The sequence below is a fragment of the Apiospora hydei genome, assembly GCF_038363865.1.
Source record: "Apiospora hydei strain CBS 114990 chromosome Unknown utg000008l_segment0_segment0, whole genome shotgun sequence".
Taxonomy (NCBI): domain Eukaryota; kingdom Fungi; phylum Ascomycota; class Sordariomycetes; order Amphisphaeriales; family Apiosporaceae; genus Apiospora; species Apiospora hydei.
Window position 1 is genome coordinate 2836561 of NW_027117367.1, and position 16585 is coordinate 2853145.

At 51.3% G+C, this 16585-nt stretch overlaps 2 protein-coding genes across 2 annotated transcripts; both read left to right on the forward strand.

Moving 5' to 3' along the window:
* Nucleotides 1-1665: 1665 nt before the first annotated feature.
* PG997_011471 (Cell division cycle-related protein res1/s.t1.c1) lies at nucleotides 1666-3744 on the forward strand (the record flags this gene model as incomplete). Its single annotated transcript, XM_066815786.1, has 5 exons — nucleotides 1666-1737; nucleotides 1812-2476; nucleotides 2501-2592; nucleotides 2613-2746; nucleotides 2821-3744. The coding sequence occupies 5 exons, from the start codon at nucleotides 1666-1668 to the stop codon at nucleotides 3742-3744; spliced, it is 1887 nt and encodes a 628-aa protein (XP_066665076.1).
* A 9469-nt stretch (nucleotides 3745-13213) lies between these two features.
* On the forward strand, nucleotides 13214-14173 carry PG997_011472 (uncharacterized protein; the record flags this gene model as incomplete). Its single annotated transcript, XM_066815787.1, has 1 exon — nucleotides 13214-14173. One exon carries the CDS (start codon nucleotides 13214-13216, stop codon nucleotides 14171-14173), a length of 960 nt encoding a protein of 319 aa, XP_066665077.1.
* Between the last annotated feature and the right edge of the window lie 2412 nt (nucleotides 14174-16585).

The following is a 16585-nucleotide window of genomic DNA, read 5'->3' on the forward strand; positions in this document are numbered from 1 at the left end:
TATTGGTATCCAGGTGATTGCGGGTTTGATCCGGAAAGAGGGAACAGGAGAAGGCGGTCGATGACGGCCCTGGTAATGCGCAGCTCTGCTGTCGTCTGGCGAAGGGTGGAAAGGGCAGTTGGGACGACGGTTGAAAGGTCTCGTAATGATTGTATGGCATTATTGCAAACGCCAGAGACCTCTCTGATCAGGGTGGCAAGTGAGTCGTCGTCCATCATGGTGATTATAGAAGCTTTGCTGGGGCAGTCGAGTTCGGTGAGTCCAGACAACCAAGTTCGACACCAAGAAGAAGAGGAAGGGCGCAATGATATAGCAAAGTTCATGTTGTCAAGCCAGCTACGACAAACTTTGTTGAACGAGACGTCAATGATGAGGCCATCGACCCACGGGCGCCCCCGGTACAAATAGAATGACTTGTTGGCACGGCCGCGCCCCATGCTCAATGTTGGAAATAGATGAATTCTAGGGCGAGGGAACGAGATCGGCACCACGGTGATCTGCGACTAGCTTCGGGACCCTTTTGTTCTAGGGCTGGCATGGTGATACGTTCTCGGTCTACTAAGGCACTAGAGCACGGCGGCTAGAAGCTGAAGAGGCCTAGGGTGCCCCTAGTAATCCGGCACCAGCTCGAGCCAGGCGCTCGTCGACGAGTTTCAGGAACACGTCGGCCTCCACATTCCCAAGCTGGCTCCCGCTGCCGAGTGCCATGTTTTTAACAATCTCGGGGGTTGTGGATGCCAAAGATTGTTTATGGAGAAGGGAAGAGAGTGTCCAGGTCCAGCTACCAGATGAGCTAATCATCCAACGATCCGCTAGAGGGCACAATCGATAACGGAGTAAGCCGAGACGAACCGCAATTGGAGAGACCCCCGAGCGCTAGATCGATGCAAGGAACGACTCAGCCCTGAAGGGCGACTCTATTAGCAGGATGGTTGATGTGCTGACATTCGTAGGCTGTTCCGTGGTTCAGATGTTTCATGAAACAAACCGGCGTTGGTTGCCCCCTGAGATCATTTGATGGTTCGATGGTTTTGGCGGAGTTACTGTTACTCCGGGGGAGCGAGCTACTAGGTACTGTCATCAGGGGAAGGTCCAAAGGGCCCAGACTCGCCTGGCTACGCCACACCCCTGAAAGGAATGTGGCGCTGTGGCACATGGTGAAGCAGCACCTCCCCGCCTGAACATTTAGGCCAACAGGCTTTTTTCGGACACAGCCAATTTACGCGCAGCGCGTTTCTGCATCATCTGCCACCCCCGGCTCTTTCATTTCGCGTCTTCACGCGTGCACATGGGATCGAGTCAGCCTTTTGCCTGACAATCGCCGAGTCAATCAATCACGATATACTGCCGCTGTTCTTGGGCATTCTTCGATCAAGCAGCTGGAGTCTACAAATAGAACTTTGATCAACCTGTTCTATGGTATTCTATTGATCTGGTTCCTGGTGTTGGGGCATCCCGTTGCACCTCCGCAGCTTCGTCCATTCAGCAGAACTTCACACCCAGGACGACTGGCCCATTCTCCTTTCCACGTCACCGAGAGTTTGCACTTGAACCTTCTGTACCCCTCCAGTTTGGGCCTGCAATCGCACCGTCGCACGAGTATCCCCACCGCTGCTTGCCATCACCAATTTGCATGCTTGCTTCGCATGGGAATAGGTAGCCAAGATGGTGAAGGCTGCAGCAGCAGCGACAGCTCCCGCTGCCGGCCCTGGCGTCTATAGTGCCACATACAGTGGCGTGAGTCTCTCTTCTCCCTTCTCCACCGCCATGCCCAGCCGTCCGTTGTGGCTAACATATATGCTCTTCGATAGATCCCCGTCTACGAGTTCCAGTTCGGCGTCGACCTCAAAGAACATGTTATGAGAAGGAGACAGGACGATTGGATCAATGCCACTCATATCCTCAAAGCTGCCGGCTTCGATAAGCCTTCCCGTACCAGAATTCTCGAGCGAGAGGTCCAGAAAGATGTCCACGAGAAGATCCAAGGTGGCTATGGCAAATACCAAGGCACATGGATCCCCTTAGACTCGGGCGAGCAGTTAGCACAGCGCAACAAAGTCTACGAGCGATTGCGGCCCATCTTCGAGTTCACACCGGGCAACCAGAGCCCTCCGCCTGCCCCGCGACATGCTAGCAAACCAAAGGCGCCAAAAGTCAAGGCTGCCCCTGCTCGGGCTGCCTGGGTTCCTCCTCCCCGACAGCCAGACTTTGAGACCGCCAGTCAACAGCTGGAGGACGACACACCCGACAATGTCACCATAGCTTCTGCCTCTTATATGGCTGAAGACGACCGTAACGACTTGTCGAACTACCCCTCGACCGGACATCGGAAGAGAAAGCACGAAGAGACCGTTCAAGATCTGACGGAACAGCAGCACTCTGTCTACGGGGACGAGCTGCTCGACTACTTCCTGCTCTCCCGCCAAGATGCACCAACTTTGCGCCCAGAGCCACCGCCAAATTTCCAGCCCGATTGGTACATCGACTCGGAGAAGCATAGTGCTCTCCATTGGGCTAGTGCCATGGGTGATGTCGATGTCATCAAACAACTGAAGCGCTTTGGTGCAACCTTGAACTCGCAGAATATCCGTGGTGAAACCCCTTCATGCGAGCGGTTCATTTCACCAACTGCTATGAGAAGCAAACATTCCCGGTTGTCATTAAGGAGCTGTTCGATACGGTCGATGCTCGAGACAATCAGGGCTGCACTGTCATCCATCATGCAGCCATCATGAAGAGTGGTCGAGTGACCAGTCACTCATGTTCTCGCTATTACCTTGACAACATTCTGAACAAGCTACAGGAGACACACGACCCCAGTCTGTTCAACTTATCATCGACGCACAGGATCTAAATGGTAATACCGCGTTGCATCTTGCAGCTCAGACAAGTGCAAAGAAATGCATCCGTGCACTGATCGGACGGGGTGCCAGTACCCATATCATGAACGCAGAAGGCGTCCGGGCCGAAGAACTCATCCAAACCCTCAACGCATCCAAACCGCCAAAGGAACGTGCGCCGCAACGCTCGTCGTCGCCCTTTGCCCCGGAATCCCAGCGGCACGTTTCTTTCAGGGACGCTCTATCCGAGTCAGTTACCAAGCTCGCCGTGACCTATCAGTCCGAGGCAGCTACTACGGTCCAAAACAAGATCACCCCGCTCGTCCTTGAGAAATTCCAAGACTTAGCTCACAGCTATGACGAAGAATGGAAGGAGAAGCATGAAGCTGAGAACGAAGCTCGGCGCATCCTTGGCAACACACAAAATGAGCTGGCTGCCATACGTCAACAGATCGCCGAGCTGGAAGCTCGTCTCGAGCCTGAAGAGGCCGCTGCCAAGGCAGTAGGCGACGCGACTATGGCCCAGCATGAAGTATTGGCCCTTCTTGCCAACCAGAATAAGTACCACATCCAAGCGACGGTTGAAAAACAGCTTTCTATGATGAACGGCAATGATGCCGGCGATGATACTCCCGAGACGCGACAAGCATTGGCGCACGAACTGCGGGATCTTATCCTAGAGCAACGCCGGGCAGAGCAGGAATACGTCGACGCCCTGGGTTTATCTGGCACAAGCGAGAAGATCGACAAGTACCGAGAGCTACTTAAACAGTGCCTCGACTCGGGCGATGCTGAGAACCTGGACTCCAACCTGGACGATTTGATCGAGATGATGGAGGAGGAGCGTAGTGAAGTCGCCATCGCTGCTCCCGTACCTCCTACGGAGCCTATGATGATTTGCTAGCCAGGTTCCCAGGTGCTTGTTCTGTTTGGTATGCGTGATACTTGAGTCGTGGTTTCGTGGTGAGCTCTTGGAATAGGGGCCACGGCAACTACCACCGGCTGATTTGGCTTCTTCTTGCTGTATATTCTTCGCGTTTAACTGGTTGGCACACCGAGGACTGGCCCATGGATTGGTCAACGAAGCAATCGAGGTGTTTGGCGGATTGGTGGTTATGATTGGCGTTCAGCGAGTGACTTGTGAAGAAGGGGATTCCCTGTTGCCGGGCACGTTGGGTTGCTCCGGATCATGGCGACTACTACTTGATAGGGTAGTTAATGAATGAGGTCTTTGGCCAGGATAAATACGATCCAATTGCCACCTTGACTATTTAGGTGACTCGTTGCACCGTGAATGTGCTTTTTTGCCTTTCCTTTGATTCGATGTCACGTTACCCCAGCAGGTTGCATCATATATGTGACAGTGTTGATGTGAAAGGTCCAATTGGCTATACTACTCTCTCCATGCAACTCAGCTCCTGACATCCAAGCTGAACAAATAGCTGGCTCGAGGTGGCAACACTAGAGCTACACCACCGCCGCCGCCGCCGCTCAATCCCTTCTTGCCACTCTCCATACTTCTCGACAAACGCCTCCCTGGAACGCGCCTGTGTCAATTAACCAAGGCTCGGCTTGCCCGGTGGTGGGATATATGATCGTCATGTTCGGCAGTTGCGGACAAAGGAAGCTGAAAAAGACGCCTTCAGGGCAGTATACTCGACCAATCAAGACTCCTAGAGTCCGAATCTCCGAATGGCGAAAGGTTTATCGCCACCGCAGGCAATATCTATCTATATCATGCGACGTCTTCGGGCCTGTTTCGCAAATAATGGGTAAACACATTGGTCGGTGGCAATGGGTAGGTATGGGTTTCCCCTGAAGTACCCTTTTCCAAGGTGATGGGAGGCAACCAACTGGCTGGCTCGTGGATATTCTTCGGTTTCTTTTTCTATGATTACACATTGATATCAACAGTCTGCAGGATTCCATCTCTTGGATGTTTAGAGATGGGGGCAAAGTAAACGGTCACATGCCATTGGTGAGTGTGAATAATGTTGATAAGATGAGCGGCTTGTTGGTTATAAATGGGATATACCAAAGGAGGTAGGATAGATGTGTAGGTACCTTTACTACAGCAGCCCGGGGATGTATTATGTATATATTTGCGTATTTGACCAAGTCGGCACAAAGACGATTTGATCTCTCGGATCAGTTCCTTGGGATGCAAACAGCAGTAGACGTACTGATACACTTCCTTGTTAGTGAAAAGGAGGATCTGTAGTCGATATAGGAGAGAGTTATCCAGCATCTTTACCACAATACTGTGCAAACAGCCAGGTACTCACTTTACCCTTTCAGTAACATTGATACCCGTAAGCAAAGATTTGAGTCACATTGATTTTGATTTAATACATTACAAAATTCCTCCCAGTCTAGGAATATCCAGCTTTCGTTGAGGTTCTGCCTCCTCGAAAATAAGCTGAATCCTGTATAAATTGCCCAGCCCCATGAAGTGATTGCAAGAGGCAGGTGTTCCAAAAACGCCCTCCCATTTAAACAGCAGTCTGGACTCTCCCGAGAAGACCCATGGATAGGTTCATGCTTACACTAGATAAAAAACTTGGAAAGTTTGGGAGGTGTCATCAAGCAGCGTCTATCAAACGTGGCTTCCAGCAGATACTTTGCATATGTTATTCGGAAACTTACATTATTACGTTCATTATATCATCACGTCACAGAAGTAAGAAATATCTCCCATCCGCGATAAACCTCATGATTTACGACATCGCGTTCTGTAGATTCGACTGTTGTCTAGGCAGCTTGATGTCATCGTGGCCTTTGTCCCATGCAGCGCATCACCCAGGGGGTTCACGAATACGGCTCGGATACGGGCCCATCTCAACCCTTGCTCGGCTGTTGTTGTTGTTGTTGTGCCTACCTTGACTAGCGGAGGGATAACGTCGAACAGTGAGACTCTGATCCTTCATTGACACATAATCATTGCCCTTTATACTGGAAGAAGCGGTCAAGCCAGAGAAAGGACCTCAAAGGATGCTTGGTTCCAATTCTGTCATCCGCTTTGCATGGATCACCCCAGAATAACCTAAGTCCTCACCCCGATACACATAATCCAAGCTTATGGCGGAGAACCAGGAAGGACAGACGAAATGCACATAAAGGACCTGGGTCAGTGGGCCGTCGTCGTCTCCGTTCCAGAATCCTTACACATAAGCATGTGGCCAAGCACCACGGTCTTCCAAGGTGAGAGGAGGACGCTAACTCCGCTTTGCAAAACTAGCCCTGCCTATCCCCCGAAACACTGCTTACTGGCCGGCCTCAAGCTAACACCCAGCGAGGCTAGGACAGCACTGAGTGGGTCAAGCTAGAACACCGATTACCATGTGGAAACGTGCCATGTCTGCCTCTGCTTACTGTGGAAACTGGCAGACCAGACCTGAACACGAAAAGTCCAGGGCATCGTCATAATCTTGGCCCTGTGCCGAGAAGACGGCTCCAGGTCTATTTTGTCCCCAATCTCCAGTATTGCCAAGAGATTGAAGAGAGACCGAGGCATGGTGTGCCAATAGGCTTTACTGCAAACGTATATCGACACAGCCGCACAGGCAATGGTTGGTCATTCTTTTTCGGATGCTTCTGTTTCCCCCGATCTGACGTGTTGGCACCAGCGTCTTCTTGGGAAGGCCTCAGGACGGGCCACGAGGCCACTCCGAGCTTTCAAGTACCTCAATCGCCGAGAAATATGTGCTAAAGAACGGGGCAGAGAATCGCCCTGCACAAATAAACCATATGAATGATTCGGTGCGAGGCCTGGAGAGCCGTGTCATTTGTGAGGCCTTTTCAACCACCATTGATCTTGTGGCAAGTGCTGACAGAGGCGTGAAGACCAACCGGTATTTTTTGATGTGTCTTAGCCAAATAGCTGTCCATATCCCCATCCGGCTGGTTGCTTCGTCCAATTGAACTTTCGCAGTTTTTGGGTCCCTGTAGTTGATGTAAAGCAAATATGGCTGCTTCGACATTAGCTTATAGAAGATGCGGCAGCCTCGTTATCGAATACCTCCAACGAAACGACGCCTCGGTCGTCAGACATCCCAACGTGGATTGGCAGCCTCCAATGCGCAATATAATGTTGGGTATACTTGTATAAGATTCGTCGGTCCTTTCTTGCCATGATTGGATGGCTACACCAATGCGTTACTTCCGCACACGTCAAGGACACTTGTGTGTCAGAAATCTCATTTTCCATGTCAGCTGATTCAAGCATCTGCTATTCGGGAAATGACTGAAGATGACCTGGCCGTGATGCAGAATGCTTACAGGCCTCTCGTGAGACACCGTATAAGAAATCACCGAAACCCGTGGGTTGGGTGAGATCGTAAAGAACCCAATGGGATCTGGTCATCCGCAATAGTCGACAGTAATGAAGAGGCGCCGCGGGATCTCGTAAAGCTATGGGTGTTGGGCCATCATGGCTTCTCCTCTCCTGACCCAGCCGGCTGGGCGTTGGTGACTGAGGCATCAATATATACCACAAAGGACCCCAAGGCTACAATTCTCGAGTCGTATCCTGACCTGTCAAAAGGCCGGATGGCCCTTCAGCCCCAAGCCTCGCGATCTGCTCCTCCCCGCGACGGATTTCAAACCTGGCAGCTGACATATCGAAAGAAAATGGAATTGCTTGATTGATCATGTGCTTCGTCACCCACCGCCACATGGAGATTCGGAAGCAGCGGCTTCTGTTGCTGGTGTAGAGAGTATCATCGATCCTACCAATTTGCGCATGCATTATTGCTGATGATTGGCTGACGTGGGAATGAGGTTATTGCTTTTGATGCGGAATGATTGGGTATGTCAATCTCGTACTGTTATTGTCACTTCGTGTCAATTGCATCGAGAATTGGTGCTGCCGAAATAGGGGGCGGGGGCCAAAGCCAAAGAAAGCCAGCCTGGGTTGTTGTTCTCCCGTCTGTGCTCACCTGGTAGCGGCTAATTAAGGCTGAGTTGGCCGTGTTTGTTTGCAAGCGACCCCATATTGGACCTGGGTCTAACCGAGTCGAGACGCTCGTATGCATGTGACGAGGGGTGTAGGGCTGAAAGCCATGGAACCCAACACGACCCTTGTTGAAGATATACAAGTGGATATTCGTGTCGGTGAATTGTAGCCAAGGGCTACCAATGGTACACATGATGATGACACGAGGGCACACACAACAAAGCAAGGGGTTCCTCGGCAATGTGTGTTGCATCCATTGGTCTTGTGTGAAGCATTGGCGACGTTGGGGGAATAAGCGCCAACTGGGGCTTGCCGATGTCGTGCGTTTGCCGCTGCAATCATCCACGACAATTTGTAATCAGTCATTCGAAAATGCATCAATATAGCTTAATAAGAGTATACGAGTGGGTGTGGGAATAGTAGATGTTATACTTACTCATACTTCTTTGGGACGCGCAGTACTTGCCTGCAGCAGCTTGGGTCCCGTCCTCAACCCATTGTGGCCAAAACCTCAGCGCATATGAACAAGGCATGCAGTGAACATGATAGCGTCGACCACGCGTGGAGCAATGTTCCCGTGTTGAACAGGTACTCGAGGCTTCAGTCACCGTGTCCAATGCCATGAAAGCTGCGTCCTTCGGATGACACCGCTAATTGTCTGATCAAACCTGAAATGCACTTACATGAAGACATGGTCGCGAAAAGTAAGAGGCGGTCAGAAAATCATAGTCGGGGGCGAAGAACCTGGTTTTCCTCGAGTGCTGAAAACGAGTGGACAGCAGCATATTATGACTTCTTCTAGAGGCATTCTGGAAGGTTACACATAAGCCAGAGAGCAGGCCATGGGCGGTCCTAAGCCGTCGAATAGGATGGCGAGTTGCAGGCATCCCCGATCCGACTCTGGCAAGTCGATAGCAGGCTGTCAGGCGCGGCAGTAGGCGGAGGGCGGTGTGGTGTGGGGGATCCACGCGTCGCCAAAGCGGCTCCGCAGATCTCTCAAGATGGCCAATAGATCGGGGAGTTGTACATGTAATCTCGGATAAGGCTGTGACGGGCGGGCATACTCGGTCAATAACGAGGGTCAATGGACCATACCCTTCGTGATGACGGTGGATGCCGAGTGGCCATTCGCTTCGTACTGGCTGTCGTGCAGTCTTGGCAACGTTACTGCATGCAGGTGGGATCTTGACTGTTGCACTTCAGCTGAGAGGCACTCGGAGATTACGTTGCGGATGGCGGTGCTCAGTTGCCACGCGGCGAAGACTCTTGTGCAAAGTGAAGAAGAAGAAAGAAGACAGGCGAAATGAATCCCAAAAACGGAATTTTGCTGTCCAATAGAGTCGAGTTGTCGATGCTATTGGTGTTCCGAGCCTTCGGGTCTTCGTCTTCCAGGGTCTCACGACTCTGAAAAACCAAGCCAGGATGTCCAAACTTACATACCTTACCGCCCCGTGTGCGTCAGCAACTTTTAGCGAAGCAGGAGAACCGAATGCAGCTGAAAATAGGTGAATCACCCGATCTGGATCGTCCACTTGGCTCGAAGGGTGCATGGTCTATGCATTACATTACATACTGCATGTTGATGATGGAGGTAGGACACTATATCAGAGTTGGGTACTTTCAGCTGACGCCTGTCCAAAATCCCTGGATGGCATCTGCAATGTACTTTCTGTTTGCTGGCGTTCTCAGGTTGTCAGGGAAGGCACGACACTGGAGGGGTTGAGGGGTCAGTCACATGTCCGACGGACGTCTGCATTACCCCCACCTTCCATATCCAAGCAATACACGCACCGGGGACGTTTCCGTCCAACAACGCCTGAGCAATAGGTACCTGTAGGTATTGCTAACAATTTGAACGAGATGTCATTCTGTTCCAATGATGGAGGCCTGCGGGTATTCTTTCCGGGTTTCTGACATTGCATCCAAGAGCACACCTTGGAATATTCCGATGCTGATGCTAATGCGATGCAGGCTGCGTGTACATGTAGTTACCTGAGATAACAACATGAATGGCGGGGTTTGTAGGTAGGACCTGGCTTATCCGGCCCCCAGCCCCCAGCCCCCAAGCCCAACAGCTCAGTTGATCAGATCAAATCAGATATCTCCGCATCGAATGAACATAACAAACGATAATATTTGTCTGTATCTCTCGAAGTAAAGCATGCACACGTCATACATTGGGACCTCGTTCTGCTAGATGAGAAGAGCATGAATTTGCGATGGCAAGATGCCGCAAGTGATTGGTCACATATCTGATACCTAATGCATGAGATGCACCAGCAGACTATCAGATGCGTAATGGCAATTGCAACTGCAAGACAACACATAGATCGGTCAGTGGCTCTACATTACTATTACTACATTATTTTTTTCTTGTCCTCCATGCTGGCTGTAGCGAGCCGGCAAATAAGTACATGTATCTACCTATGTATCTAGATATGTGTGAGTGGATAGCCATGATTATGTGCATATGCTGTTGGTTCTAATACTGCATGCATTCCGACAGGTCATCATCGTCTCGACAGTGTCCACCGTCTTGCGCCGGGCTAGTCTCCGACGCCCAATCTACGACGACGCAGTTCGCTAGCTACATGTTGGGGATCTTGGCCAGTGACCAGAACAGCAGCCGACAGGCCAACACGAGTATGCATGTAGGTATTGTAGATGGGGGGCCGGGCGGTTCATTGGCCATCATTATCATCATCACCACCACCACCACCACAACATACGACCCATCGCGATGTTTGGAATGTTGAGGTATCTATGCTTCACAATCCTAACAGCCCCTTAGAATACACGTACGACTTCACTTGATACAGGTTTAACCTGGGAGTTGTTGGTCTATCAACGCCCACTTGGGCAGTTTCAGGGCTCACATCAGCACAACACAGCTGAACTTGGGAGCTAGCAGTGCACTAAGAGAGGCCATTAGAGGATACCCAATCCCAGGATCGGATGATTCCAATAGGGAATTATGGCACTTGGCACTAAGAGGTTCCCATTTGCCAATTGCCTGCTGCAAGTGACCCGTAACCTTACATGTTTAACATTCAATCAGACCTCGCACCTCACGGCTCAATTGCTCAATCGATATCTTGATACGAGGGGGCAAAGACATCAATTGACGAGCGGCAAGAGGACAAGAGGGCAAGAAGGCAAGAGGGGCAACTTTAGGCGTACGTAGGTACTAGACCTATTAACCTACTTACTACCTCTCGGTGGCACATGCACCAGACACCTGAAAAGCAAGGCTTCCCACCTTATCTCCCCAGAATTGGCAGCGATTCGCCCCAGCCCGCCAGCTGAAGTGGTACAGGCGCTGCACGCACACATGGCAGTAAACAAGCACTACCTAGGAGACGTCATTCGAGGTTACGTAAATTACCAACAGCTACTGCTGTTCGGCCGATCGCATGCGCCCGCATCAAACATTCCAAGTCTTTCGCCGTTATCCATTTGCGGTTATACCCTGGGCACGAGACGCGTTGGTCTCAGAACGGGCGGCATCGCATCGCATTAGAGCTTCCAGAGTCATGTCAGATTTGCCGCCAATGGCGCGAGGCTAGATACGGCTCGGTTCTTTTTGCAAGCTCCTTCCATGCCCTGTATTTTCGCGGCTCGGTGGCGCAGCACTCCTCAACAGCAGGGGCACCTCTCTTCTCATTTTCGAGTGGATGACAGGTGGATGGCCGACTGCAAATTTGAAATCAACCCTAGTCCCCGTCCGTCACGATACTTTTCTTGCCAGGTTCGTATCCAGTGGCCACCTACTGCGAGACCACTGACGCTGTTTCTCGGCCTCTAACTCTCCACCTCCGCGGACATCAACAAACCAACACCAAAGTCGGGTGTCGAAAACCGGGCGTCGAGTTGACTGCGCAGGCCGCCATTGGTCTTGGATGGAAGCAGATATATCTTTCAAACCTGGTCCTTGGCATGTCACGCGCGATCGCCATCTACGGCTGCATCTCGTCAGGGCAGGATAAGCCGCGCGCGATATCTATCCGCACCTGCTTGCAGCGAGCGAGCGAGCGAGCGCCTAGGTCCACGAAAAGCGTCTTACGTGCAGTGCAGTTCCAGTGAACTAAAACGAATCAGTCAATCAATCAACCGCCCTGTAGCTGGTCCAAAACAACAACAACAAAACAAAAAACACCACCACCGAATGGGAAGTCATCCTAACGTCAACATGCATGCAGCACTGGGCCATTACAGAGTCAACACAGTGCATGCGGCCTCTCAAGCGAGGGCCACCCGATCACCACGACTCGCATGTACCACTAGATGCGAGGCATGCGAGGCAGATCATCCAACACCTTCACCTTGCACGGCATGATGACTGCAGCTAACATTGAGTCCGAAATAGTCTCGCTGTTGCTGATTCCCCACCACCTGCTAAAGCCAACCCTACGGTCACTAGCTCCAGTGCCTAAGCCTTGGGGCTAGCAAGTTTGCCCTCTCACTCCACCTCGAATGTCACGGAGAGCCGCGTGCGTTCAGCTGCCCCCAGCCAGTCCTCACATTAGACTTGGTTTGCCCGCACGTCTCAGAGCGCTCTCCGCTGTCCAATGACTCTGCCCAGAAGACAGCCGCCGCCAAAGAGGCAAGCAGCCGAGTCAGTCCGATTAGGGTCGTCGCTTTTCTTGCCCCAAGGAGCCGACTGAGGCTGCCTGACAGTAAGATGGAGGACCCAAAAGGGCAAATGCTTTGGGACCATGCGAGACCTACCGACACACCCTCCCCCTAGCGGTTCATCTGAACTCCAGATCCCGCTGCTCGTCTAATGGCCAATTGTTCGATGGCCAAGTAAGTACCTTTTTCATTATGCTTACCCTCGTTGGATACCGGGTACCTTTAGTCTATATGACGGCCCTCTTCCCGTCGCATCTCATCTGATCCTTCCACACATAAGACTACCACGTCTGCATAACTTTGCTGGCTTTACGTGAGCGTCATCACACTTGCCGCACGGCACATACGGCCATCCTTCTGTTATAAATCCTACGCATGCACCGTTGTCGCACGTTTCTTTGTTGACAGGTTACGCAGCCCCAGTCACTTGAGGGATTCTAATGACCACCTGCCTCATCCTCATGTTAGACTGGCCTGCCTCCCGTGTACCACAGTACCTCCGTCAATAACAAAACTATTGTTCCGAGCCTCGGCCACGTCGGTCACCTCGATCCAAAGCAGGCCCGACATAAGGCCTTTTTACGTGGTTCAACGCGGTTCGTCCGAGAAGTCGTGTCCTGCTGGAGATTGTGGGTGTACTTGTTCGTCAGGCAAGGTAGTACCAACTGTCAGCCTGGTGGTCCACTTCATGACCCCAGTTCAAGCCACCTTCGGTCCCTCCCATTTCGACCCTATACGGCACAGATAAAAGCAGGCAAGGGTCTTGAAACCGTCTTAAACAGCCAGCATGCCCGCTGTCAGTCGACCTTTACAACAGGCCAAGACCAACGTCGTCGCCCTGGCTATTGACTCCTCAAACCCACTGCGTTTTGCTATACACTTGGCGTTTCTGGCCGTGTGCTTGTCGCTCATGGTGGCATTTTACTTGAAGTTCACATCGTGGAACAGATCACTGTTGGCGCTACACTTGCCTCCGGCTGCACACCGGGACGACTCGAAGAAACGCTTTTGGGAGACATCAAGTGGCATCAGCGTCACTGAGCCCGCCATGCCGCACAACCAGTCATCGAACACCGAACGGCTGAAGGGGAGCAAAAGGGCAAGGCCGCGGCACGCAGAAAACGTCCCTTATTGGCCCCAGCAGGAGGGCAATGAGGTTCGAGATGGCAGTGCTGGCGGTGCCGCAGCAGCAGAGAATTTCCCACCGATGTTCGCCTCACGGCCACCACCTCCACCTCCCATGACACCTCTTGCGATAGACACTGCGTCTTACCACTTTCAGGAGAGACGCCACGGCGATTCAGTTTCGATCGCGGGTGATGCTGCGATCCCGTTCTATCAGCACCAGAATCCCGACTACTCTGCTGGTTCTAGCACGTCCTCGACTACCATGCCTGAATTCCAGAGCTCTCCCACTTCCTCCCGGCGAAGGTCATATACCAAAACACTCTCATTTGGGTCGCCTCAGGATGTCTCGGCTGCTGAGCTTGATGCCAAAGTACCATTGTTCTCGCCCCATTCTTTTCCATCATCGAATCCCATGCTGCCTCCTCCGCATGACTCCTTCTCCCAGGATGAAATCGAGATGCACGGCGAGATTATATCAGTTACCGATGACGCTGGAATGGGATGGAAACGCCACACTCGAGTCTACGGTGGTGGCGTTTGCCTGGCATGCCTCGCCTCTGGGGGAGAAGAGGGGGGCTTCTACGGCCCGAACGTGCCCCTTGAGGATCGAAGGTATTAGCGGCAACAATTATCTTTCGGGGACATTGAGAGGGAAGCATTGAGGATATTTCATGGTTCTGCTTTTTAACAAATACATGAGGAGTATCTTGGAGTTGCATGGTGGGTGGGAGTCACGAAGGGGCAACATCTGAGGATTTGTTCCTGTGTTGCCTTTACAAAGCATACGAGGTGCATGTCTGGGCGAAAATGTTACACCATCTAGACAGAAGTCTTGATAATGGTCAGTTACGATGGGGAGTTGCGTAGTCGCCAGGTCGGTCAGGTGATTCGGGGATCGGAAAAGGAGAGATACCATTTCTTGCATCATTATCTTCATGGCCGTGTTGGGATTTACACTACATGGGTCACGCTATCTACGACATTTGTTCTGTTTACGTATAGAGAATTTTTGACTTATCGTTATTGTTTATTGGAAATTCACATGGCTCGGTAACTGAGCGTTTTCACTTGGTTGACACCCCTGAGCCATATGCTATGATAACTTGGCCCCAGAGTTGATTGATGCCGTATTGCATCGTACCCATCAAGAGACTCAGGTTCCTCCGAATACTAGTCCGCTTCCTTTTTCGGGACTTTAAAGACGACATGGTTGCCTATTCTAGGCAAAATTCAGGACAGTCGGCGCACCCGGTATGACTCCATTTGGTAACCTCGGCTTCCTCGGTTTCCAAATCACATGATTAGATCATTCTGGACGGGGATAGGTAGGAACCCTGGCCCGACGCGTCTCTCTTTCTCTCTCTTTTTCTTACGTTACCTTCCTTACCCGACAGTTTGGGACGGCAAAAGTGGATATTCTCAGCCCTACTCCTACTCGATCCATCCATCTGATCCTTGTCAATATAGGTATCGAGATAGTCCGACTCTCTTGTATTACAATAGCCGGCCGCCTACCTACCTACCTACCTGCCTTGTGATAATAAAATACGGCACGTTCAGAGCCGAGGTTGAACATGACTCTTAGTATTTGGCTGATGCGAGGATTTTGTCGATGCCTCTGCAACTATGGCATGCGCCATAACGTGCTTCTTACATCGACTCTCCGTGGCGGCGCCTCAGTGCGCGCGCTTGGGCATGGAGGGTCTTGGAGTGCTTTATTGTATGCAGGTTTCAGATCTGTAGCACCATTGGCTATTTTAAGGATCTTTTCGTCTAGAGTGTACTCAGCTCTTTTTTAGCCGCACATTTCTTTTTTTCCCCACTTGGTCCTTTTCTTACACAAATATATATACGGAGTGGCTGCTGACGGGGCCCTACTCCATCGGAAGCTTCCCAGCAAATCTTTGGGCTCACGTCATCTCATTCCTGCATTCTCGATTTTGTTTTTCGATTTATCAGCAGTCAAGGATAAGCTGGAAGGGAACTTTGCTTTATGCGGTTTATCGTTCAGCCAAAAGGAATTTGTTCCCTTGTACCCAAGGTGATAGCTCCAAGTTGTGGCTGTGCTATTCCTTCTCATCCCTTTTGCTGACAATTATGGAGTATTGGCATTGAGATATGTCTCCAATTCCCGGAGTTTCTCAGTTCTGTTTCTTCTTCTGGCGGATATACCCACATGGGGACGGATCTACCTGCGGTGGAAATTGATTCCCTAGAGGTTCCCTAGAAATCCCGGCTATTAGCTCATGAGTGACGGCTGACTGTGCGGGATAATAATGTTGCATCCCACCTGGGCTGTAGGAATGACAGCGTGGGGTCTTTGGAATCCAAGCTTCTACCGGGCACCAATAGATACTACAGTAGTGATGGAGGGTAGCATCCGGGGTGCTTTAGTGAAGTCTCGGTGGGCTCTTCCTCATTTTGTGAGTTGTGTAGCCCGACATGCAACGACTCGCTGCCGGTTGACGAGGTAACTACGGAGGAACACCCGAAACACGGACCGGGGTTCTTTTTTGGGGGGGGGTATGGGATATCCATGATCCGTCAGGAATGGACACTTCGGACATACCGACCACTTCTTTCCGCCGGAGGGATTATACCCCCAGAGTGCGGATTTTAAAAGGACGGATGCTCCGAAATAGGAGTATACCTCACTTACGTATGTCATCGTCATTGCTGCCAGGGATCGATGTATATAATCCAAGTCAATGCTAATAATAATAGTCATATTTGTTCCGGTCCGTGGCAGCTACTAGCTTCAACTCGAAATGCTTACCCAGAATAGGTGAAGTACATGATCACGACGTACCTCCTGGCTGAATGGGATAGGGCACGCAGGCGGCTGGGCTGACAAACGCCGGCGACCTCGCCGCGTAAGCGGCGCCAAAAAAAGCATACCTGTAAGCAGCATCCTACGAAACATCATCAGCCAGCCGTAAGAAAGCCTTTTGTCAATTTATCCACCGTATAAGTATACTGAAGCTTAGTAAAAAGAAGCAATATGTAAGGTTTAGGTAACCATATCACCATC